The 24,985-nt window shown below is 42.0% G+C and overlaps 1 protein-coding gene and 1 long non-coding RNA gene across 5 annotated transcripts in view; one reads left to right on the top strand and one right to left on the bottom strand.

Annotated features, from left to right (window-relative positions):
* The window catches only part of LOC133515255 (uncharacterized), a 58,497-nt gene extending 40,434 nt beyond the window's left edge, over positions 1 to 18,063 (top strand). Inside the window, exon 3 of the long non-coding RNA XR_009798993.1 lies at positions 17,933 to 18,063. This is a non-coding gene — a long non-coding RNA (uncharacterized LOC133515255). The remainder of the gene's footprint in view (positions 1 to 17,932) is intronic.
* dcp2 (decapping mRNA 2) overlaps positions 1 to 24,670 on the bottom strand; it is a 39,770-nt gene extending 15,100 nt beyond the window's left edge. The window contains exons 1-6 of one of the 4 annotated variants that reach the window (XM_061847615.1): positions 23,659 to 24,670; positions 13,464 to 13,615; positions 5,750 to 5,877; positions 5,482 to 5,580; positions 5,240 to 5,392; positions 5,058 to 5,170 (exon numbers count right to left, since the gene is read on the bottom strand). In XM_061847615.1, coding sequence (XP_061703599.1) covers positions 5,058 to 5,170; positions 5,240 to 5,392; positions 5,482 to 5,580; positions 5,750 to 5,877; positions 13,464 to 13,615; positions 23,659 to 23,726 — 713 coding nt within the window. In that variant the 5' untranslated portion in view covers positions 23,727 to 24,670. Of the gene's footprint in view, positions 1 to 5,057; positions 5,171 to 5,239; positions 5,393 to 5,481; positions 5,581 to 5,749; positions 5,878 to 6,236; positions 9,669 to 13,463; positions 13,616 to 23,658 lie in introns of those variants that run through there. The other 3 variants (XM_061847612.1, XM_061847613.1, XM_061847614.1) reach the window with 3 other exon arrangements.
* Between the last annotated feature and the right edge of the window lie 315 nt (positions 24,671 to 24,985).

Below are 24,985 nucleotides of genomic sequence, written 5' to 3'. Positions count from 1 at the left end.
ACTGAACTGAGCAATGTAATAATATTATGACTTAGTATCACAGTAAACTACATTTAAACAAGTCCCGTAAAAGCCTGGATTTTTGTGTTCTGTCATGGGGTAAAGATTATCCCAGGTGTTTGATCTCCGGGATGAGATCAGAGTATTTTGGGGGGAGGAGGTGAACTATCTTATCCACAAGTTTAGAGACAACAACTTTGTCATGAAACTCGCATACCTCAGTGACATCTTTCAAAAACTCGAACTAAAACTGCAGATCCACGGTACCGACACACACCTTCCACACCTGGCAAATAAAATCACAATTTACAAAAAAATTACAAATGTGGGAGCAGTGAGTGAAAGATGGGAATATAGATTTGATTGAGAACCTGAAAGCCTTCATCAATGTTGGCACTGCACACACAAAAAACAACTCAGGGTAAGGTCAGCGAAAATTGTCCCAGCGTGGTGAAATGACCCAGATGTAAGGAAAACCCAAGTTGAAAGCAATTTTGTCACAAAGTCCTTTTGACATGCTACAAGTCCAATGAATCATTCATGAAGCATCAAAACTGCATTGTTGAATGGATTATACTTTGCGATAATTTTTGTTTCTGCCATTTTAGAAATATGAACAGAAAAGACCTTCTACTCGTTTTGCCTGTAGCTTCTTGTCATAGTGCCATTACAGCTGACTTTCACAAGTGAATTTTAAAGACGCAAACTTAGCGGTCCCAATTCATTACATCAGATTTGATCAATTAAACAGCAAATGCTAAATTGATCCATTTATATATATAGTCTTCTGAGAATGCACTGCAATCTGCCTGTTTGGCAGGCAAAATTCTGAGACTGCCCAGTCAATAGCAATCACAACTGTTTGGATGAGAAATCAAGTTTGAGGCAATTTTTTTGTATGGTCAAACCTTCAGAAAAGCAAAGCAAATTTATTTGTATAGCACATTTCATACACAAGGTACCCCAGTGCGCTTTACTGTACATATTTAAAAGCTTTCAAATACATAAAACATTTGAAAAAGTAAAATTAAAACAGCTTTTAGTGCAAGAAATATCACTGAAAAGTGGAAGTAGTTTAAAATGTATAAGGAAAAAAAAGTGTTTTCAGATTTGAAAACACTCAAACTTGGTCTTGACGTCACCTATGTTGTCAACTTATTCCAATTTTTTGGAGCATAATAGCTAAATGCTGCTTCACATGTTTGCTTTGGACTCTGTGATTAGACCTGAGTCAGTTGATCTCAAAGCCCTCCTGGGTTTGGATTCCAAATAGCATTTCTTTCACTTACTTGGGACCCAAACATATTGTGAGGGTCCGCTGGGAACTTCTGGCAGATTCCCCTGTCAGAAGGAATTTCAACTCCCACCTCCGAAAGAACTTTGCTTACGTCCTGGAGGAAGCAGGGGAAATTGAATCCGAGTGGATGATGTTCCGCGCCGCCATTGCTGAGGTGGCCAACTGGAGCTGTGGCCGCTTGGTGGTCGGTACCTGTCGCGGCGGCAACCCACGAACACATTTGTGGACACCAGCAGTGAAGGATGCTGTCAAACAGGAGTCCTATTGGGCATTTCTGGCCTGTGGGACTCCCGAGGCAGCTGATAGGTACCGGCTGGCTGGCCAAGCGGAATACAGCTTCGGTGGTTTCTGCGGTAAAAAACAGGACGTGGGAGGAGTTAGGTGAGGCCATGGAGAACGACTTCAGAACAGCTTCAAGGAAATTCTGGTCCACCATCCAGCTTCTCAGGAGGGGGAAGCAGTGCACCGTCAACACTGTGTATAGTGGGGATGGGGCGCTGCTGACCTCAGCTCGGGATGTTGTGAGTTGGTGGGGACAATACTTCAAGACCTCAATTCCACCAACACGCCTTCCCACGAGGAAGCTGAGTCTGGGTGCTCTGAGGCTGCCTCTTCTATCTCTCGGGTCACTGAGGTGGTTAAAAAGCTCCTTGGTGGCAGGGCTCCGGGGGTGGATGAGATTCGCCCGGAGTTCCGAAAGGCTCTTGGATGTTGTGGGCTGTCCTGGTTGACACACCTCTGCAACATCGCATGGACATCGGGGTCAGTGCCTCTGGATTGGCAGATTGGGGTGGTGGTCCACCTTTTCAAGAAGGGTGACCGCAGGGTGTGTTCCAACTATAGCGGGATCACACTCCTCAGCTTCCACGGTAAGGTCTACTCAGGGGTACTGGAGAGGAGGGTCCGTCAGGAAGTCGGGTCTCGGATTCAGGAGGAGCAATGTGGTTTTCGTCCTGGCCGTGGAACAGCAGACCAGGTCTACTGCATTGGCAGGATCCTTGAGGGTGCATGGGAGTTCGCCCAACCAGTCTACATGTGTTTTGTGGACTTGGAGAAGTCATTTGACTGTGTGCCTCAGGGTGTCCTGTGGGGGGTTTCTTCAGGAGTATGAGGTACGAGCTTTTCGGTCCCCGTACGGCCGCTGTCAGAGTTTGGTCCACATTCCTGGCAATAAGTCGGACTTGTTTCCGGTGAGAGTTGGACTCCGCCAAGGCTTTCCTTTGTCACCGATTTTGATCACAACTTTTATGGACAGAATTTCAAGGGGCAGCCGAGGCTTAGAGGGTGTCCGGTTTGGTGCTATTTGTAGATAATGTTGTTCTGTTGACTTCATCAAGCCGTGACCTCCAGCTCTCACTGGAGCAATTCGAAGCAGTGTGAAGCGGCTGGGATGAGAATCAACACCTCCAAATCAGAGATTATGGTCCTCAGTCAGAAAAGGGTGGCATGCCTTCTCCGGGTCAGGGATGAGATCCTTCCCGAAGTGGAGGAGTTCAAGTATCTTGGAGTCTTGTTCATTGAGTGAGAGAAGAATGGAGCGGGAAATCGACAGACGGATTGGCGCAGCGTCTGCAGTGATGCGGATTTTGTTTTCGGTCCGTTATGGTAAAGAGGGAGCTAAGTCAAAAGGCGACGCTCTCACTTTACCAATTGATCTACATTCCTACCCTCACCTATGGGCATGAGCTGTGGGTCGTGACCGAAAGAACAAGATCCTGGATATAAGCGTCTGAAATGAATTTCCTCCGCAGGGTGTCCGGGCTCTCCCTTAGAGATAGCTCGGTCATCCGGGAGGGGCTCATTGTCAAGCCGCTACTCCTCTGCATTGAGAGGACCCAGATGAGGTGGTCGGATGTCTCCTGGATGCCTCCCTGGTGAGGTGCATGTCGCACTGGAAAGAGACCCCGAGGACGACCCAGGACACGCTGGAGAGACTATGTCTCTCAGCTAGCTTGGGAACGCCTTGGGATCCCTCTGGAAGAGCTGGAAGAAGTGGCTGGGGAAAGGGAAGTCTGGGTATCCCTGCTGAAGCTACTTCACCCGCGACCTGACCCGGAAAAGCGGAAGATGATGGATGGATGGATGGATGGATATTGAAGGTCAGGTCAGAATCAGAATACCAGAGTTTCGGACTTTACCTTTGGTTATTAAATATTGTGAGTCCAGGGGTATCTGTAAGTCAGGGGTGCGAAATGTGTTGATGTGCACATTGGAAGGCTTCCATGTCGCAACCGCTGAAAGACGGCCTCCGCAGGTTTTGTGGATCACTGCCGGGCTTGTCAACAAGGCCAAGCCAACCTTGAGGGTCGCCGCCGGGCTTGTCAACAAGGCCGAGCCGGCCTTGTGGGTCGCCGCCGGCCTTGTGGGTCGGTGCCGGCCTTGTCAACAAGGCATCGTCATCGCTCGCGGGCGGGGTGTATTAATCACCGCTGCGCAGGTGGATCGGATGGGGAGGCGGTTTGGCCGTGATCCGCATATCATCTAAATACGGTTCAAAACGATAGGTTAATATTGGCCCAGTCACTCCACTCGGTTGTGAGATATTCTCTCCTTCAGAAAGAGCTTCCGTGTCAGAAGGGGTGTGTTCGTCTCCCATAGTTGGTGGCACAGCATCTTTTCAATGGTGAATGTCCCAGTGTGACGTCAAGGACAGAAGATGCAACCAATATGGCTACCACTTGAATGTCGAATGAGACTTACGCAACTTTGCACATGGAAGACGCGCTCTCTGCTCATATATATTTTTTCGTATGGATATTGAAGTGAATAATGTTATATGGTTGCTGCACGGAAGCCTTCTATTGCGCACGACACATTTAGCACCCCTGACTTACGGATTACGCCCCCCCCCACTATTGTTTTTTTTTTTTTTTTAGTATCTGTATATACACCTACCTGTCATTTGGAACCAACAAAGCTCTCATCCTTTGCAACTAATTTTTCACGACGAACCATGTCTCTTGGAAAACTTTGAAGAGCGAATCCATCCTCCCAAGTGTTCGAGCAATATCCAGCAATACAACAAGCCGGCATTTTGGCTAACACGAAGGAAAAACAAGCTACCTTCCAGGAGGTAAAACTAATAGAAACAAACGAGTCCACTTGAAGGCGGTCCTGCCATGTACATCACTTCCTGCTTCTTCTCGAAAAACAAATCCCTCGAAAGGATTTTCATGGCGGGAGTTACAAAAAGCTGTATACGTCAAAATCATGTTTTGTGGTGAAAAAACGCATGGGTCCATGTCGGCTGCCGTTTTTTCATTAACAACATACTAAAAATCATGCATTTCATGACAGTGGCCCTTTAATTGTTATTATTTAGGTAGACACTTGTACTGTTGTAATTCTTGTCTCAAGTATGCAATGTGTAAATTCTGTACTGTTGACATTTAAAATATTCTGATACCCCCCCACACACAAAAAAACCCTACCCATCTCAAAGCTACATTGCCAGTGCCTCTAGCAGAAGTCTGAGTGATGAAATGTAACTATACATTAATATAAGAGTTTTATAATTTATATGATAAATTTATAATACAGTGTATGTTTACACTGTTTTATAATTAAAGATTTAACTAAATACCTCCTTTTGTCTCAAATATCCAATCTACAAATGCTGTTTACATATTTTAAACATTCTGGTACCCACATAAACATGTACATCCTCTGATACTTTGTGTTTTTTAACTTTTTGGGGGAGGTTCTGGTCCCAATTAACTGCAAAAAACGAGGATGAGTGCACACTTTCTTCTTGACATACCTTATGAATGGAATAGCCATAAAAAACCTATTGGGGGCAAGTCCAAGTTTAGACTTTGGGGTCATGTCGTTTCTGTGACATGGCAGCTTCTCAATTGAGAACCACTCAATATTCTAAAAGATAAAGAAAATAATTATATACATATTTAAAAAAAGATTTTAAATTGAATTAGAAATATGTACCCTGATTTCCTTTCTAGTTTTGGGATTAAACTTCGTATCCTTGGATACTCCTGGTATGATATAGAGCCGTACAAGTTGGTCAGTGATTTTCTGCTCTATGTACATATCTTTGCCGATACGATTTTTAATGTCAAAGCCAGTTTCCTCGAACACCTGGGGATGGAAATACAGTATATATTGCAAGTTATAAAGACATTTCGGTTTCATTGTGGTCAGTTACGGGGAAAGAACAAACGACTCACTTCACGAACAGCACAATCATGAGGCGCTTCATCCTCATTCACTTTCCCTTTGGGAAAGCCCCAGCCTGACTTTGCAAGGTAGCCCTGAACAAGGAGAACCTGAAAAAAAAAAAAAAAAAAAAAAAAAAACAATATAAGGGATGAAGAAAAGTGTGTTAAGCCTCTCTAGAAGTCCAAATTCCCACTGAGGGGCTATATATTAAATATCGCAAAAGAAGAAGTCTGTAAACTGGAAAGGAAAAAATAATTTCAACTGATGAAGACTCACACTTTCTAATGACTCATCAAGAATGATTGCGCCATAAGTAGGAACGCCCATCTTATACTCCTTCCACTGTTCAAGGACTTTCTGCACATCCTCTCCATGGGGCAACAGGAATGGACAGTGTAGGAAAAGTTAGCAGGTGTCAAGAAAATGTAATTGTTTTTCAAACTCACATGAAATGCATGTTTGTTTGAACAAAACAGTATATATGTCTTTGTAGTTGTCACGTTCTCGGCTTTTACTGGGTTGGTTTTGTTTTTCCTGTGTTCCATGTCTTGTGTGATTTTGTCAGTGGTGCCGACCAGTTCTTGTTGGTCAATTGTCCTTGTCAAGGATTGCTTGTTTGCACTGCGTTTTTTAAAGTCATGTCAAGCTTCTAGGTTAGGTTTTAGTCATACTTTATTATACGAGTATTTTTGGTTGTTTTTTTTTTTTTGGATTAACGATTTTTTTTTAGATTCCTCGAGTACTGCCTTGTCCCCTTGCTTACCTGCACTTGGATCTTGCACAGCTTGCCGTGCCTTCCTTGCCCTTCACTAGCTCCAACCATGACAGTTGTGTCTGCTACTGAATACAGGTTGAAAATGATTAGAAAATCATTGTTTTGTTTTACATTTTACACAATGTTCCAACTTAATTATAATTAGCGTTTGTAATAATCTTTTCCTTTCAATTTGATAACTATTCAAGAAAGAGGCTCCAATACGTTTACTGATACTCTAAGATGAAACGCAGGGTCAAACTAAATATAAAACAAAAAATTACATTTTGCATTTAAAACAAGCACACAGCCTCAGTGACCTTGATGCTTATCAACAATGGGAAACTCAATTGGCACACAGGCTGACAATTAGCATCTATTTGATGTTGTGGCCTTGTTCCCTTCAGGCAATGAATATCTGAACCCAAGCATATATTGTGAAACTTCAGAGAAGACAAATGACTCTCAGTTCCGTAATGAGAAGCCGAAAGGAGCTAAGTCTCGAGTACATGTGTTTTTCTGTCTTATTTTGTCCTGAGGTTGGCAAGGAACATACACCAGAATAAGCAGCACAATCTTATTCTTGTTTTCCTTTCAGCTTGTCCTGTTAGGAGTCGCCACAGTGTGTCATCTTTTTATATTTAAGCCTATCTCCTGAATCTTCCTCTAACATCAACTGCCTTTATGTCTTTCCTTACAACATCCATCGACTTTCTTTTTGGTCTTCCTCTTGATCTCATCCCTGGAAGCTCCATTCCCAGCACCCTTCTACAAATTTACTCACTCTCTCGCCGCTGGACATGTCCACACCATTAAAGTCTGGTCCCTCGAAACTTGTCTCCAAAACATCCAACTTTGGCTGACACTCTAATGAACCCATTTCTAATCCTATCCAACCTGCTCACTCCTAGAAAGAACCTCAACATCTTTATTTCTGCCACCTCCAGCTCTCCTTCCTGTTGTCTCTTCAGTGCCACCGTCTCTAATCCGTACATCATGGCCAGCCTCACGACTGTTTTATGAACTTTGCCCTTCATCCAAGCAGAGACTCTTCTGTCACATAACACACCAGACACCTTCCGCCAGCTGCTCCAACCTCCTTGGACTCATTTCTTTTCTTCTTCTCACCATTGCTCTGGATTGGTGACCCCAAGTATTTGAAGTCATCAACCCTCGCTATCTCTTCGCCCCGGAGCCTCACTCTTCCCCTTCCACCTCTCTCACTCATGAACATATATTCTGTTTTACTAATCGTCATTCCTCTCCTTTTGAGTGTATGCCTCCATCTAACTGTTCCTTCACTTGCCCCTTGCTTTCACTGCAAATCACAATATCAGTGAATATCATGGTCCAAGGGGACTCCAGTCTAACCTTATCACAGCAAACAGGAAGTGGCTCAAATTTGATCCCTGATGCAGTCCCACCTCCACCTTGAATTCTTCTGTCATACCTACGGCACACCTCACCACTGTTCTGCTGACCTCATACATGTCCTCAAGTATTCTGACATTTCTCTGCCGGGGCAGATTTATGCATGCAGTACCACAGTTCTTCTCTTGGTACTCTGTCATAGGCTTTCTCTAGACCCACAAAGACAATGTACCTATACTTTTCCACTAGCATCCCAAAGGCAAATAATGCATCTGTGGTCTTCTTTCTAGGCATGAAACCATGCTGTTGCTCGCATATACTTACTTCTTGAGTCTAGCCTCCAATACTCTTTCCCATGACTTTATTGTTCATTCGTTCATCATCTTTATTCCTCGATAGTTTCCACAGCTCTGAACGTTGCCTTTGTTCTTAAAAATGGGGTTCTGGCACACTTTTCCGCCATTCTTCTGGCATGTTCTCGCCTGCTAGTATTCTATTGAATAAGTTGGTCAAAAACTCCACAGCCACCTCTCCTAATTGATTACATACTTCCACAGGTATAGCATCAGGACCAACTCACTTTCCTTTTTTCATCCTCTTTTGTGCCTTTTTAACTCACCCCTTACTAATCATTGCCACTTCCTGGTCCTTCAAAATCATCTCTTTTACTCTTTATTCTCTCTCATTTTCTTCATTCAACTTCTCAAAGTTATCTTTCCATCTACAGTGAAGAAAATGAGTTTTTTAACACCCTGCTATATTGCAAGTTCTCCCACTTAGAAATATGGAGGGGTCTGAAATTTTCATCTTAGGTGCATGTCCACTGTGAGAGAGATAATCTAAAATGAAAAATCCAGAAATCAGAATGTATGATTTCTTTAATTTATTTGTGATACATCTGCAAATAAGTATTTGAACACCGGAGAAAACCAATGTTAATATTTGGGTTAGGGTTTGCAATTACAGAGGTCAAACGTGTCCTGTAGTTCTTCACTAGGTTTGCACACACTGCAGGAGGGATTTTGGCCCACTCCTCCACACAGATCTCTAGATCAGACAGGTCTCTGGGCAGTCACAGACAAACACAGAGTTTCAGCTCCCTCCAAAGATTTTCTTTTGGGTTTAGGTCTGGAGACTGGCTAGGCCGAGTCAGAACCTTGATATGCTTCTTACGAAGCCACTCCTTGGTTTTCCTGGCTGTGTGCTTCAGGTCATTGTCATGTTGAAAGACCCAGCCACGACCCATCTTCAATGCTCTGAATGAGCGAAAGAGGTTGTTCCCTAAAATCTTGCAATACATGGCCGCGGTCATCCTCTCCTTAATACAGTGCAGTCGTCCTGTCCCATGTGCACAAAAATAACAAAAATCATCCAAATGGTCATTGGCAAACTTAAGATGGGCCTTGAAATGTGCTGGTTTAAACAGGGGAACCTTCCATGCCATGCATGATTCTTAGCATGACGTCTTAGTGTATTACCAACAGTCACCTTGGAAACGGTGGTCCAAGCTCTTTTCAGGTCACTGACAGCTAAGTCAAGGCCTGTCTTTCTACGGATCATTGAGATCCCATGAGGTGATAACTTCCATGGGGCTCCACTCCGATTGAGATTGACCGTCATGTTTAGCTTCTTCCATTTTCTAACGATTGCTCCAACAGTGGACCTTTTTTTCCACCAATCTGCTTGCCAATTTCTCCATACCCCTTTCCAGCTGTGTGGAGTTGTACAATTTTATCTCTGGTGTCTTTGGACAGCTCTTTGGTCTTGGCCATGTTACAAGTTTGAGTGTTATTGATTGTATGGGGTAGACAGGTGTATCTTCATGCAGCTAACGACCTGACACAGGTGCATCTGATTCAGGATAATACATGGAGTGGAGGTGGACTTTTAAAGGCGGACTAACAGGTCTTTGAGGGTCAGAATTCTCGCTGATAGACAAGTGTTGAAATACTTATTTACAGCTGTATCACACAAATAAATTGTTTAAAAAAAAATGAAAATCAGACATTGTGATTTCTCGATTTTTCTTATTAGATTATCTCAGTCACAGTGGACATGCACCTATGATGAAAATTTCAGACCCCTCCATGATCTCTAAGTGAGAGAAACTGGAATACAGCAGAGTGTTCAAATACTTATTTTATTCACTGTATTTAGCACTCCACTGGCACTAGTCAAAATATTTCCATCTCTGTTCTTAAAGGAATACTCTGCTGAACAATAATACACAAGAGGCACATGAAGACATGTACACCAGACTGGACACAAAAGGAGGAGGAAAGGATCTCTATAGGGTGGCCAGACAGAGGTCTAGAGTTTAGGAAGGATGTGCAGCAGGTAAGGGTGATAAAAAGGAATACGCCTCTGAACAATGAAAAGTCTTAATCCGATAGGTCATGTCATAAGTACTGTACCTTGAAAATTTGAGGTTAATCCGATATCATTTTACGGTGTTTTTAAAGATTTTTAATCGGAGATTACGAATTTTCATGGGTGCCGCCATTTTGGCGAGTCACATGACATAAAAAAATAGAAGTGACGTCTCCTGTGCGCAAACAAAGGAATACACAATCACGGACAGCGCTGATTTGTTGGGTTTAGCCTCATTTGATGAAGAACTAATATCGGAGGAATACATCCATAGAGATTTGAACCTGTGGTTGTAAATAACGGTGAATATTTGGATGGATTTTCGGACGGGAATGACACAGAGTCTAACTAGCAAACTAACCACAGGCGCAGAACGGTTGAACGCTGAATGTGTCGGAACAATAATTATGGAAACGTTTGACAAAGGTCGCTCAAAGAAAAAAAATATGAGGAGTACCGATGTTTTCAACAAGAATGGACAGCATTTGTGGAAAGGGGGGGATTCTGCTGTGTTGAAATTGAACAGATGGGGAGTATGCCAAAGCATTCGTACTTGACGTTGCCAATCAACATTTTGCCAACTTCACATAAAGACAAGATAATCAATTGAGTAAAAGACATGCCTTTGTCAGCAAGAACTGTTCACCATCGAACCATCATGATGGCAAATCAAATTGAATTACGGTCACGATGAACGAATGGAAGTCTCAACGCCTGCATGACGTATGAAAACACAAGAAGTCGTATTCATGGTAAGAAGTACTTTTGTCATCAGTGGTTAGCAACCTCATAATGTTATTTAAAAGAATTCAGAGACTTATTGTACTCAAAGTGTTGGTCTTAAATAAATGCACAAATACACCTGGACATATGTCGTACAGCTCAGGGAGACCACACTTCGCTAGCCACTGGGTCCTTAAATGTTTCTTTTTCTTACTGGGCACAATATGCCACCGAGCCTTTCTATCTGAATTATGGCAAAGTTTTGCGATACAGTAGGCATTTTTACGTGTCCGAAGGTGGTGGTACTGCATGTGATTACATTACATTACAAATCGGCTATGATTTCTTTCTTTGTTTGCACAGAAAATACACCACATCCACGCAAGGAGGTCATGTGACTCGCCAAAATAGCGGCATCCATGAAAATTCGTAATTGGTGATAAAAATCTTCTCAAAACACCATGTAATGCTATTGGATTAACCTCAATTTTTTAAGGTACAGTACATATGACTTGACCTATCAGATTAAGGCTTTTCATTGTTCAGCAGCATATTCCTTTAATCACCCTTACCTGCTGCGCATCCTTCCCGTCTCTATCCCTCTGTCTGGCCACCCCGGAGAGACCCTTTCCTCCTTCTTTCGTGTCCAAACCTGGTGTACATGTCGTCATGTGGTTCTTGTTTACCCTTCGCCACCTCTACCTTTGCCCTACGTCGCATCCCAATGTATTCCTTTTGCCTCTCTTCAGTCTTCTCAGTGTCCCACTTCTTCTTTGTTTACCTCTTTCTTTGTATGACCTGTATTTTGGGGTTCCACCACCAAGTCTCCTTCTCCATTTTTCTACCACAAGACACACCAAGTACTCTCCTGCCCGTCTCTTTCATCACCTTGGCTGTAGTAGTCCAGTCTTCCGGGAGCTCCTCCTGTCCATGGAGAGCCTGTCTCACTCCTTTCCGAAAGGCCGCACAACATTCTTCCTTTCTCATCTTCCACCACATAGTTCTCTGCTCTACCTTTGTCTTCTTAATCTTTCTTCCCACCACCAGTGTCATCCTACACACCACCATCCTATACTGTCGAACTACACTCTCTCCTACCACTACCTTATAGTCAGTAACCACTTTCAGATTACATCGCCTGCACAAAATCTAATCCACCTGCGTGCTTCTACCTCCACTTTTGAAGGTCACCCAAAGTTCTTGCCTCTTCTGGAAAAAAAGGGTTCACTACTGCCATTTCCATCGTTTTTGCAAAGTCCCCCACCACCTCTCCCTCAAAGTTTCTTTATTGGATGCTGTGCTTACCCATCACTTCTTCATCCCCCATTTCATTCACCAACATGTCCATTACAATCTGCACCAATTACATTTCTTTCTCTGTCTGGGATGCTGAGAACTAATTAATGTAGTTCCTTCCAGAATTTCTCTTTCAACTCTCGGTCACATCCTACCTGTGGGGCATAGCCACTAATCAAATTATACATAACAATTATACACCTTCAATTTTGAGTTTCCATACTACTTTTCCACCTACTCTCTTGGATGCACAATATATCAACCGTTCTCCTAATCTCTACCTACTCATGAGGTTTTCCTCTCATAGGCCCAACATTCAAAGTCCCTACACTCAGTTGTAGGTTCTGTGCATTCCCCTTCTTCTTCTGTCACCGAATCCGCTTTCCTCCTCTTCGACCCACATTAGCTGAATTTCCACTGACACCCTGCAGGTAAAGGTGCCGGGGACGGGCATTGTTAAACCGGGCCACGACTGATCTGGTATGGTATTCTTTAGATGAACGGTCATATTTGTTTGGTAAAGTTTTACGCTGGATACCCTTCCTGACGCAACCCCAGTGACTCTCACATGAAAAATGTACGGGTGTGGCCAGTCATGCCCACAGATAAAGTTATGGGTTTGGTCCACCAGTCATGCCACCAGATATAAAGTTGTAAGTATGTGTTCTGTTTGTAATTATGAGTGTACCCCTTTAAGAGCGGAGGGAGCGGGGGAGGGGGGGCAGGTAAACTGAGAAGTAGACGTAGGATGAGCAGCAGCTTGTTGGAGTGCTTCCGTGTTTAAAAAAAAAAAAGAAAAAAAAAAGAAACCAGGCTGTGGTTCATTGTGCCGGATCGGTTTTCATGTGCCCCGAGTGTGTGTGCCAAGTGCGTAATTGCACAGTAGTGCATCTTAGAGGGAACATTGGTCAAGACTATACAAAATAAGCGAAATCTTTCAATATCTATGTATTTATACTTGTAAGAAATTTTACGGGAGTGATTTTTTTATGCTCGACTGGAGATTTGAGACTGCGCGGGCACATACGTTGCTGTCAAATCACAGTGACTGCAACTCTGTGCATTTATCTGGGTTTGGGACCGGCCTCCAGATTGCGCCTGCTTGTGCCCCCATAGGGCTGCATTAGAATAAGCAGCACAATGTGCACTGAAATGAATGTGAGAAAAACTAGTAAATTGTTTTCAAACCTGTTCAAACATCATTACTGTTGTACAAGGTACAATAAGACAGTGCCATTTTTCTCATTAAAAAAACATATTACAAAATGTGCTGTTTTTGGGGGTGGGTGGGGGCTGAAACAGATTAATATTAATTAACTTCAATAGGAAAAGATGTTATAAGCGAAACCAAGGAACATATTAAAGTTGAAGCTCAAGGCACCGCTGTACTTCAATACATTTCAAGAAACATCGCAAAGCATAAGGAGCTGCTGGGAAAACGCTACTGATAATATCATTGATCAAGAGAAAGGATATCAGCTTTGGCAAAGTCTCTTATGCCACAGTAAGGAGCGGCCACTGTATTTGGGATGCAGAAGTCCAGGTAAAACCAGTGTGCCAACTCAATCTGGAAGCACACCCGGATAGCGTTGTCCCTTTCCTCACTGGGAATGTGTAGGATAAATCGACTGTAGAAACACAGGACAGCTGTCATTAGTGGAAAAAACATGCTATAACGCCCCAAGTATCGTTTCACTAGCCTTGACTAGCATTTGAAAATAAGTAACATCCCAATCTTAATCTATAGAACTGAGTATTGTGTTGATTTATCATAACTTCCACAAGGATTCAGAGCAACAGTTGGTTTGGAGCTGTATCATAACTTCCACAAGGTTTAGGAACACTATTGAAAATTGACAAAGGGAAGAGAAGCAAAGGGCAGTGAAGCAGGAGAACACTTAATTCTTCACTGCTGTGAAGTGAAAAGTATTTGCCCTTTGTAATTTTTTTTTCCAGTTTCCCTACTTTAAAATATACATATTGTAGATATTGGTGGGAAAATACACAAGTAAACATAAAATATAGGTTTTAAATGGTAACTTCATACATGAAGTAAGAAAAATAAATAACCTGGCCCTGTGTGAAGAAGTAATTGCCAACATACAGTGAAGAAAATAAGTATTTGAACACCCTGCTATATCGCTTTATGAGGAGGTTACTTTCGGCTTGTCCCTTTCGGGGTCGCCACAGCGTGTCATCTCAGATGAACGCACATATATGTTTGGCACAATTTTTACGCCGGATGCCCTTCCTGACGCAACCCTTTTCAGGGAGTGGAGGCCCCAATGGGATACAAACCCACAACCCCTGGTTTACCAAACCAGTGCTCTAACCACTGAGCTACGGGGCCTCCTGCTATATCGCTATATGAAGGGGCCTGAAATTTTCATCATAGGTCCATGTCCACTGTGAGAGAGATAATCTAAAAAGAAAAATCCAGAAATCACCATGTATGATTTTTTTAACAATTTATTTGTGTGATACAACTGCAAATAAGTATTGGAACACCTGTTAACCAACATTAATATTTCGGACAGTAGCCTTTTTTGCAATTACAGAGGTCAAATGTTTCCTGAAGTTGTTCACCATGTTTGCACACACTGCAGGAGGGATTTTGGCCCACTCCTCCATACCGAGAAGATCAGGGCTGATCTGGGCTGTCACTGAGAAACACGGAGTTTCAGCTCCCTCCAAAGATTTTCTATTGGGTTTAGGTCTTGAGACTGGCTAGGCCATGCCAGAACCTTGATATGCTTCTTACGGAGCCACTCCTTGGTTTTCGTGGCTGTGTGGTTCGGGTCATTGTCATGTTTAAAGACCCAGCCACGACCCATCTTTAATGCTCTGACTAAGGGAAAGAGGTTGTTCCCCAAAATCTCACAATACATGGCCGCAGTCATCCTCTCCTTAATACAGAGGAGTCGTCCTGTCCCATCTGCAGAAAAACACCCCAAAGCATGATGCTACCATCCCCATGCTGCACAGTAGGGATGGTGTTCTTGCGATGGAACTCATCATTCCTCTTTCTCCAAACACGGTTAGTGGAATTATGACCAAAGAGTTCAATTTCACAAAACTTTCTCCCATGACTCTTCTGTCTCCAAATGGTGATTGGCAAACTTAAGACAGGCCTTGACCTGTGCTGGTTTAAGCAGGGGAACCTTCCGTGCCATGCATGATTTCAAACCTTGACATTTTAGTGTCCTACCAACCTTGTCCTTAGAAACGGTGGTCCCCTCTCTTTTCAGGTCATTGACCAAGTCCTGTCCTGAAGTCCTGGGCTGATTCTTCCTCACCTTTCTAAGTATCATTGAGACCCCACGAGGTGATATCTTGCATGGGGCTCCACTCTAATTAAGATTGACCGCCATGTTTAGGTTCTTCCATTTTCTAATGATTGCTCCAACAGTGGACCTTTTTTCACCAAGCTGCTTGGCAATTTCTACGTATCTCTTTCCAGCTGTGTGGAGTTGTACAATTTTGTCTCTGGTGACAGCTCTTTGATCTTGGCTATGTTACAAGTTTGAGTCTTACTGAATGTATGGGGTGGACAGGTGTCTTTATGCAGCTAACGACCTCACACAGGTGCATCTGATTTAGGATAATACATGGAGTGGAGATGAACTTTTAAAGGCAGACTAACGGGTCTTTGAGGGTCAGAATTGTAGCTGATAGAAGTGTTCAAATACTTATTTGCAGCTGTATCACACAAATAGATTGGAAAAAAAGAAAAAAAAAAATCAGACATTGTGATTTCTTGATTTTTCTAATTAGATTATCTCAGTCACAGTGGACATGCACCTATGATGAAAATTTCAGACCCCTCCATGATTTCTAAGTGGGAGAACTTGCAATATAGCAGGGTGTTCAAATACTTATTTTCTTCACTGTAACTATTAAATCAAACATTTTCTAAAACTGGCAATGATTCTTTCACATTTCTGTGGAGATGTTTTGGCCCACTCTTCCTTGCAGGATTGTTTCACTCAAACACAGAAGGGTTTTGCATGGATGACACCATTGTAATTGAACATTGACAAGGCCACTCCAAAAACTTTTTTTTCTTTAACCCATTCGAAGATCACTTGCTGGTGTGGATTGCTATCCTGCGGCAAAACCCATGTGCACTTCAACTTGAAGTCACAAACTGATTGCCAAATATTCTCCGTCAAGATTCAAGATCATTCGAAATGTGAGGTGGACTTTTTTTTTTCTACAATGTCATTTATGTAGCAAGTTTGCCTCATCTTCCAGTAAAGTGAAATGTGGAGCAAAATGTGGAAAAGCAAGCTGAGAATGAGCAAAGTGAACCAACTAAAATCCCAATTGGCCACACAGCAGTCACTTTTCACACAATATAGTTCAACAGCGAAAGCAGCCACCGAAGCATCGTTCCAGGTTCGTCACATCATCGTTGATAACAAGAAGTCCTTCCAAGACGAATCGATGGTAAAAGAAGCATAGCTGACTAGTTTTGATCTTTTAAAAATAGGTCGGAAGTATTATCTTCAGGCGGCACGGTGGTTCAGCTGGTAAAGGGTTGGCCTCACAGTTTTGACGACCTCGGTTCAATCCTGGCCCCCCCTATGTGGAGTTTGCATGTTCTTCCTGTGCCCGCGTGGGTTTTCTCCGAGCAATGCGATTTCCTCCCACATCCCAAAAACATGCAACATTAATTGGACACTCTAAATTGCCCCTAGGTGTGATTGTGAGTGCAGCTGTTTGTCTCCATGTGCCCTACAATTGGCTGGCAACCAGTTCAGGGTGTACCCCACCTCCTGCCCGTAGACAGCTGAGATAGGCTCCAGCACTCCCCGCGACCCTCGTGAGGATAAGCGGCAAAAGAAAATGGATGGATATTATCTTCAATAAAATCTCTGCAACTGTAAAGGAATACAGTTACACGGCGCTGTGAAGCCATGGCTGGTGTGGAAGGACATTGGATATTGTGAGTGTTTCTCACTGCAGTTGGATGAATCCACTGACGCGAGTGACACAGCCCAAGTATGCATTTTCATTTGTATGGTTTTCAGTGATCATCAACATGAACTCATATAGTAACAAAAAATGTTTATGTTTAACTATGTTGTGTTGTGCAATATTGGCTCATGCGGTTATGCAAGGCATACAAACATTTAAACAAAGAATCCTTAATATACTTTAAAATAAATATGTTTTGCATTTCTTTGCAGATCTTTGTGGCTTGGTCATTCTATTTCATTATCGGTCGTTCTAAAAGAATAAAGCCGAGAGGGTGATGTACTAGATGATGTGAGGATTTGAGCAAATGTAGGATAAACGGGGATAATGTAGAAATGATTATAAATATAATTTACTCTTCCTGCCTGCAATAAAGAATGCTTTGCTCTGCTCCAATTGAGTAACTTTCTGCCTGCAATGCTTTGTTCTGCTCTAGATAACGTGGTAGCAAATGTAGGATAAACAGGGGGAAATGTAGGAATAATTGTGAATATAATTATCATACAACTGCTTCCAATAAAGAAATGCTTTGCTCTGCTCTAGATAATGTGACAGCCGCCGAGCAGGAGATAGCACAAGAACAAACCATCTTATCATCAAAACTGTTAGAACCAGGAGCACCTGTTGTCTGTTAAAGAAATGATCAACATGCACTCAGCAATATTATATACACACACACACACACACACACACACACACACACACACACACCACACACACACAAGTACAAGTGTTTCCAATATGTTAAGCTCGCCCGCTCACATTTTTGTAACATCCAACAACAATAAGGGGCGTTTTGAAACTAAATGAATAGAGGGGCTGAGGAAAGGATAATCAGAGAGTGCAGTGGTTAACTTCACAAGACCGTTCCTCTCCTTTCTCCTCGCGAGTTGTCAAACTTGAACTGCTGTCTTTGTTTCCTTTTTTGTCCTGTTTAATGAATGTCTAATTGGTAAACCTGACAGTTATGAGCCATCACCGGCGCGACGACATGGACCAATGAAGAAAGTGGCAAGTGAGCGTAAGCCTCAGGCATCTTTGGAGTGGCACCACAGAGACACAACATATGGCCCCAGCGAAAGTAAGGTTCAAACAGGTGAGGTCTGGAATTGTATGCTCCAGCTGCACTAACATTACTTACTGTATGTTCATATGACCAAATTGAGACACAGTTCGGTATCAAGAATGAACAATTTCTGTCAAAATGTTGACAACAAATGAATCTGTACAAACCATCCAACCTATTAATTCTGGAATATTTTAGTCAATTTACCAGTAGTATCTGTTATCAAATGTTTTCTACATTCTTGTAGGAAACACATTGGGACCTTGTTGACTGGCCATCTCTTTCTGATAATTTAAGAGTGGAGTTAGTTACCAGAGGGCTGTACCAGGTATAATCAGATTTTCAGAGACCAAACATTTTTTTTTTTGCAAATCCAAGGTGGTTATCTCCTTTTTCTAATGACTTATAAATTGCGCCATTAGTTTTGAAGTTTAACTTGTGAAAAACTGTTTGAAGCCCTCTAAACTTTTACTCTAACAGATTATTCTTTGTTCTAAAACAGCAAAGTCCAGAAAATGTCCTAAAGAAATTGGACAAGGGATGACTCGGGGTTTAACTACACTTGGTTCATGCAAACATACTCAATTTGAAACATCAGTCTGTACGGAGATGTGGTGTGTGCTTTTCCTAGCCCTAGACAGCAGTAAAGCCCAGGACATGCAGTACTTTTAATATACAAAACAGATTCAAATGTAAACAAATTCCCAATTAATATTTTTACAAATGATAATATAATACAAAATACTCCCTCCACGAGCTAATACTGCAGGCTCTCTGTTGGGGTGGGAGCAAATGTAGTCATGTATCCCCATTGAACTCCGGAAATATGTCAAAATTACCAAAGCTGTCCAGAACACAAGAAGAAAAAGGGGAAATGGGAGAGAGGTCAGCATGTTGCTCCTTTTGTGTGCCATAAGGTGTTGCATCAACAATTTACACACCTGATTTGTTAGTCAGTGATGCAAAATGAAGAACACGTTTAATTTTATATATTAAATTGTGTGATATGTTATCATATAAATTTAAAGAAACGTTAAAAACTATTGCCATTTGACATTTTTTGTTCGTGTATGTAACTCATTCATGGAGAGGGGAGCCATATACAATCTCAGTCACTCACATTTAAAAAATGTACGGGTGTGGTCAGTCATGTCCGCAGATATACAGTTACGGGTGTGGTCCACCAGTCATGCCCACAGATATAAAGATGCGGGTGTGATTAGGGATGGAATCTCAAGAGCTGAAAATAACTTGCTGAGTTGTTACCTAATTTAATGACACTGCATAGACTGAGACATACATTTTTAAAGAGGTCAATAGACATTGAATTTCAAAACTATATATTCATTTAATCAAATAATTTTATTTCATCTTGATGTATTGTTATTATGGCGCTATCTATTGTCAATGCATTGAGGAAGGCTAGCAGTAGATCCATCGCTTCCTAAAGCATGGAGAGGGGAAAAGAGAAAATGCGGTACCAAAGGGGATGGATTTGTGTGTGTGTGTGTATATATATATATATAATATATATATATATATATATATATATATATGCACAATCAACACGATCAACCAAAACTGCTTCGCGATCAACGCATCTAACACCCCTGGTATAACTGAATTTCCTTTGACATGGCTCATTATGCTGATGACTTTCGACGTAAATGCGCTCGCAGTACGTGAAGCAGCTCGGAACATGTGCTTTTGGCATAATTTCTGAACATGCTCAGTACGGTTAACTTGCATTTCCTGTTTCCGGATGAATACTGATTGTTGAGTATCAGGCTTGTTTTGTTACCAACGTTTATGAAATAAACACGTAAATTAATGTGAAGACTACACAAAATAAGCAATGTCTTTCAATATTCATTTTTTTCTACTCATAAATTTTAAGCGTGTGATTTTTCATGCTCGACTGTGCATATTTGAGAGTGTGATGGCGCACGAGCGTGATCGTGCTCGTCAAATGTGAATGACTGCTATCTCACCTATCCCTCCATTTTGTGAGCCGCTTATTGTCCCGAGCATCATGGGAGTGCTGGAGTCAATCCAAGCTGTCATCAGGTAGGAGGCAGGGTACACCCTGAACTGGTTGCCAGCCAATTGCAGGGCACATGGAGGCAGACAGTTACATTCACAATAACACCTAGGGGGAATTTAAAGTCTCAAAGTAATTAATTAATTAACTAATTAACAAATCGAGGAGGCCGCAACCTGCACGACCGTTCAATAACTAAATCCTTCTGAATTTGGACTGAATGTTGTGAGTGCTCGACGTGGGACGCCCCAGGTGATGACTTCAGTGGACTAAAATCATCATCTGTATAATCTTAGTACCCAAATTGGAGCCGTATTCGTTTGCGTTGAAGCTGCAAGGCCTAGCTAGCCTAGCTTGGGAACATCAAGTAACGTATGCAAATCAAATATTTGCTGAGGAGATAAACATCAGTAGCGAGTACTTACACGACCTGCAAAACCTACGTTTCGTTTACAACGAGGACCGTGAGTACTTAGTACTTATACCAATTTAAACTTGCTTATAGGCCCAGACCACCTTACCTTAGCTGGCTAACAACGAGTAGCGTTTGCGATCAAACCCTGCTGTTGAAGAAACATCGAACGTGTGTAACTTCATAACGTGTACGACCTAAACAACGGGTACAACGAGGGATATGAGGACTTATAGGAAATTTAACAAGTCTTATGTTAGTACCCAAATACGAGCCGTATCGTTCGTGTTGAAGCTGCTCGGCCCAAGTTCACCTTGCCTAACGCGCTAACAACCTTACCTAATACCTGATATCCACATGTTTTCCACACAGGTAGTATGTGATTTGTGTACCTCATGTGCTGACTGTGTTTATTTGATAACATTTATCTGATTTAAACTTTAGCATAGATTAAGTAATATATAAATTGTGTATCTTATGTCTTTACTTTGTATATTTGATTGCTTTTATCATACTTTAAAATACTGTAGACAAGGTAGTGTGTGAATTCTGTATTTTATGTGCTGACTTTGTTTAGTTGATTGCTTGTTTCTATCTGCAGGATGAAGGGGTGCGTCCCGCAGGCCGGTCCCAAGGTGAATAAATGCAGAGGATTGCGGAAGGAAGGTCATCCGGTGTAAAACTGTGCCAAACATATATGAGCATTCATCAAATTACTTCCATAATGTATAGATCGTGGCCTGGACTTGGTGGTGGAACCCCAAAATACAGGAACTCATCCAAAGAAAGAGAATAGTGAAGAAGAAGTGGGACATAGAGAGGACTGGAGAGAGGCGGAAGGAATACATTGAGATGCGAAGTAGGAGAAAGGTAGAGGTGGCGAAAGCTAAACAAAAGGCATATGACGACATGTACACCAGGTTGGATACGAAAGAGGGAGAAAATGATCTCTACAGCTTGGCCAGACAGAAGGATGGAGATGGAAATGATGTGGAGCAAGTAAATGTGATTAACATCACGATGGAAATACATTAACTGGTGCCAGTAGTGTCGATGGAAAGGATACTTTGAGAAATTAATGAATGAAGAGAATGGGAGAGAATGTAGCGTTGAAGAGGCAAGTGTGAAAGACCAGGAAGTGGCAATGATTAGTAAGGAGGAAGTTAGAAAGGCACTGAACAGAATGAAAAATGGAAAGACAGACAGTTGGCCCTGATGACATACCAGTAGAGATATGGAAGCAATTTGGAGAGGTGGCTGTGGAGTTTTTGACCAACTTATTCAATAGAATACTATCAGGAGAGAAGATGCCAGAAGAATGGCGGAAAAGTGTGCCAGAACCCCATTTTTAAGAACAAATGCGACGTTCAGAGCTGTGGAAACTATTGAGGAATAAAGATGATGACCCACACAATGAAGTTATGGGAAAGAAGAGTGGGGGCTCGACTCAGGACAGAAGAAAGTAGGAAAAGTGTGCCGTTCCCATTTTTAAGAACAAAGGCAATGTTGATGTTCAGAGCTGTGGGAACTATAGAGGAATAACGATGTAAGCGAGCAACAGTATGGTTTCATGCCTAGAAAGAGAACCACAGATGCATTATTTGCCTTGAGGATCCTCGTGGAAAAGTACAGAGAAGGTCAGAAGGGACTACATTGTGTCTTTGTAGACCTACAGAAAGCCTATGACAGAGTACCAACAGAGGAACTGTCGTACTGCATGCGCAAGTCTGGTGTGGCGGAGAAATATGTTAGCGAGCTCATTAGAGGGACAGCCAAAGTTGGATGTTTTGGAGACAAGGTTAGATAGAGCACACTTAGATGGTTTGGACATGTTCAGCGAGGAGAGAGTGAGTATATTGGTAGAAGAGTGCTGAGGATGGAGTTGCCAGGCAAAAGAGCAAGAGGAAGAGGAAGATCAAATAAAAAGTTGATAGCTGTTGTGAAGGAGGACATGAGGACAGTGGGTGTTAGAGAATAAGATGCACGACATAGGCTTGGATGGAAAAAGATGGCACGGTGTGGCGACCCCTAACAGGTGAGGCCGAAAGGAAAAAAAGAAGTAATGCATGTTTTTGGGATGTGGGAGGAAACTAGAATGCCTGGAGAAAGCCCACGCAGGCACGGGGAGAACATGCAACTCCACACAGACGGGGGCCGGGATTGAACCCGGTCCTCAGAACTGTGAGGCCAACAGCTGTTCCACCTTTCTACCACAATCTCACCTACAGCACCACATTGGGCCACCCAGGGCCTGTCCTGTAGGCTTGAAAGATCAGTCAAAATAAGCCAAAATGTTTGTTGACTCAGGTGTTGTCTTTTCTGAAAATGACTAGGACTGAATATATTAACCAGGATCCTGAGTTTTTGTCGTAAAAAAAAAAAAAAAGAGCATTTTATTTTGTTTTGTTTGTTTTTAATCATGGCCATGCTCATCAAAGCTACTGGGAGATTTCTACTTAAATATTCTTTGCTTCGTCAAACCATCTCCAAAAATTGCTTCCACACAGCTAATCTAAAAGACAGGAAGACAGAAAAGCAGGGATGCTGTTGTGCAGGTATGTTACTAAAATACCTGTATATCAAAATAAATGAGCTCGTTGGATAGAGGAGTGACACAAATACAGAAATAAAATGAGACTTGGTTAGTACCAATTGGTAAGGATTAAGGGTGATACGCCACTTTTTTAAGGCTCAAATCGACCCAAAGTTTTTTTTCCAGAAATCAATCTATACCACGAGGAAATTTTGACAGAAATCTAACTTTTTGATGCGCCTACGTTAGTCTTATTAGCTGAAAATGTGACGTTAAACCGGCCATTTACATTTTCCATTTGCGTCCACTCAAGCCATTTAATTTTAAACTGCGAGAAAGCAAATCATCACAACAGATTTGAAACTTTACAGAAAACAAGATAAACAATAGCGAACGGCGTCCATGTCGTTTTTTATCGTGTCCGAATCCCATTAAAACGTGTGATTTTTCGACGCTGAAATCGATGAACGTTTGCATCTTTTTCAGACCACACAAGGTCTCATGTGAAGCGAACATTTAAATTCACATTAAAAAAAAGGATTGTAAGCGTTTAAACTTGGATAAATAATGGGTGGTGCATACCAGCAATGATTGTGTTTAAAATATTTTTTTAACAAACGACAGAACGCATTGGATTACCTGCAGAGGTCGTCCAGTATGCCAGAGGGAATCTCGATTCTTTTGCTTTCCATCTTGGTCAAAAGCATTGACACTCGTCTCGCGTAAAGGGAATAACAACAAAGGCGACAGGTGGGCGATCAAGTTACATCCAAGCGTTTCTGATTTCAGCTTCATCAGGCAACATGGCCCAGAGATATTTGGACAGTTGGGCCCCTAACTTCTTCTCCAGTATAACACAGTGTTGCCAAAAACGGAAGTGCACAATCCACAATCAGAAGAGAGCGTATATTCTTTCTTGGAATACCATTGGCTCATTGTGATGGCAGTCAACAACACTAAACGTCATGGATCAAGTTTCGAAGACATGTACACGTTGTTCTGCGACTCATTCATCCATTAATTTTCTAAGCCACGTATTCTCACAAAGGTCACTCAGTCATTCTGGAAATATAAAACAAAAACAAAAAAAAGTACATTTAAATAATATTTTCCGTCAAATTTAAATGAACGCATTTAACGATTTGTCGACGTATTTGTTTTGAGCCATACATTTTATAACACTGAACCATGGGATACCTGTGTTTCGAGAGTCATATTCACATCAATTCAACTAAGAATGGCGCGAGTGATCTGAGTCAACTTTTTGGTTTGATGTATCACTCTTCCTCCACCAGACAAAATGACCAGTATACCCGTTGAAAACGTACATCAACATTCCGTACACATATCTGCGCTGTATTTAACGACCAAGATTATGATCGCAGCGAAATAAATAAGTAAATAAACCAAAAATAAATAAACAAGGCACGGCTGCACAACGCAATGAAAAAAACAACAACAAAATAATATAGCAAAAAAAAAAAAAACTCCCCGAACTCAGACATGCAGAGATTTTTCGTTTAGGAGACGATCGTCTTGGACGGTTGGGGTGACCCTGTGAAGCTCCATGTCTCTTATCAACGCACAATTTTCTTTATGAAATGGATATTATGCGTGGCGGTACCTATGGACAGGTTTCCAATTACGCCATCTTGTGTGTCACCGCCACCCTTAGACCAATCGGAAAAATAAACGATAGAAAAAATCTTCCCGCTTCATCTATCACCTGTGTTCTTTGACCTCTATGACACACAAGATAGCGTAATTGGAAACCTATTCATAACAGCGTCGAACCACATTCGGTTCGGCGTGCTAAAGGTCTTGATTTGGTCCGGAATACTTATATAAAGTTGAACATCTTGTGAGAATAAAACATGATTGTGTCCATTGACCTGAAACAATAAGATGGCACATGACTAATCCATTACTTATATAGTTACATTTACTCGGCCACGATTTGATGAGA

Source organism: Syngnathoides biaculeatus, chromosome 17 (genome assembly GCF_019802595.1).
Source record: "Syngnathoides biaculeatus isolate LvHL_M chromosome 17, ASM1980259v1, whole genome shotgun sequence".
Taxonomy (NCBI): domain Eukaryota; kingdom Metazoa; phylum Chordata; class Actinopteri; order Syngnathiformes; family Syngnathidae; genus Syngnathoides; species Syngnathoides biaculeatus.
This window is presented reverse-complemented; position numbering and strand designations above follow the sequence as displayed.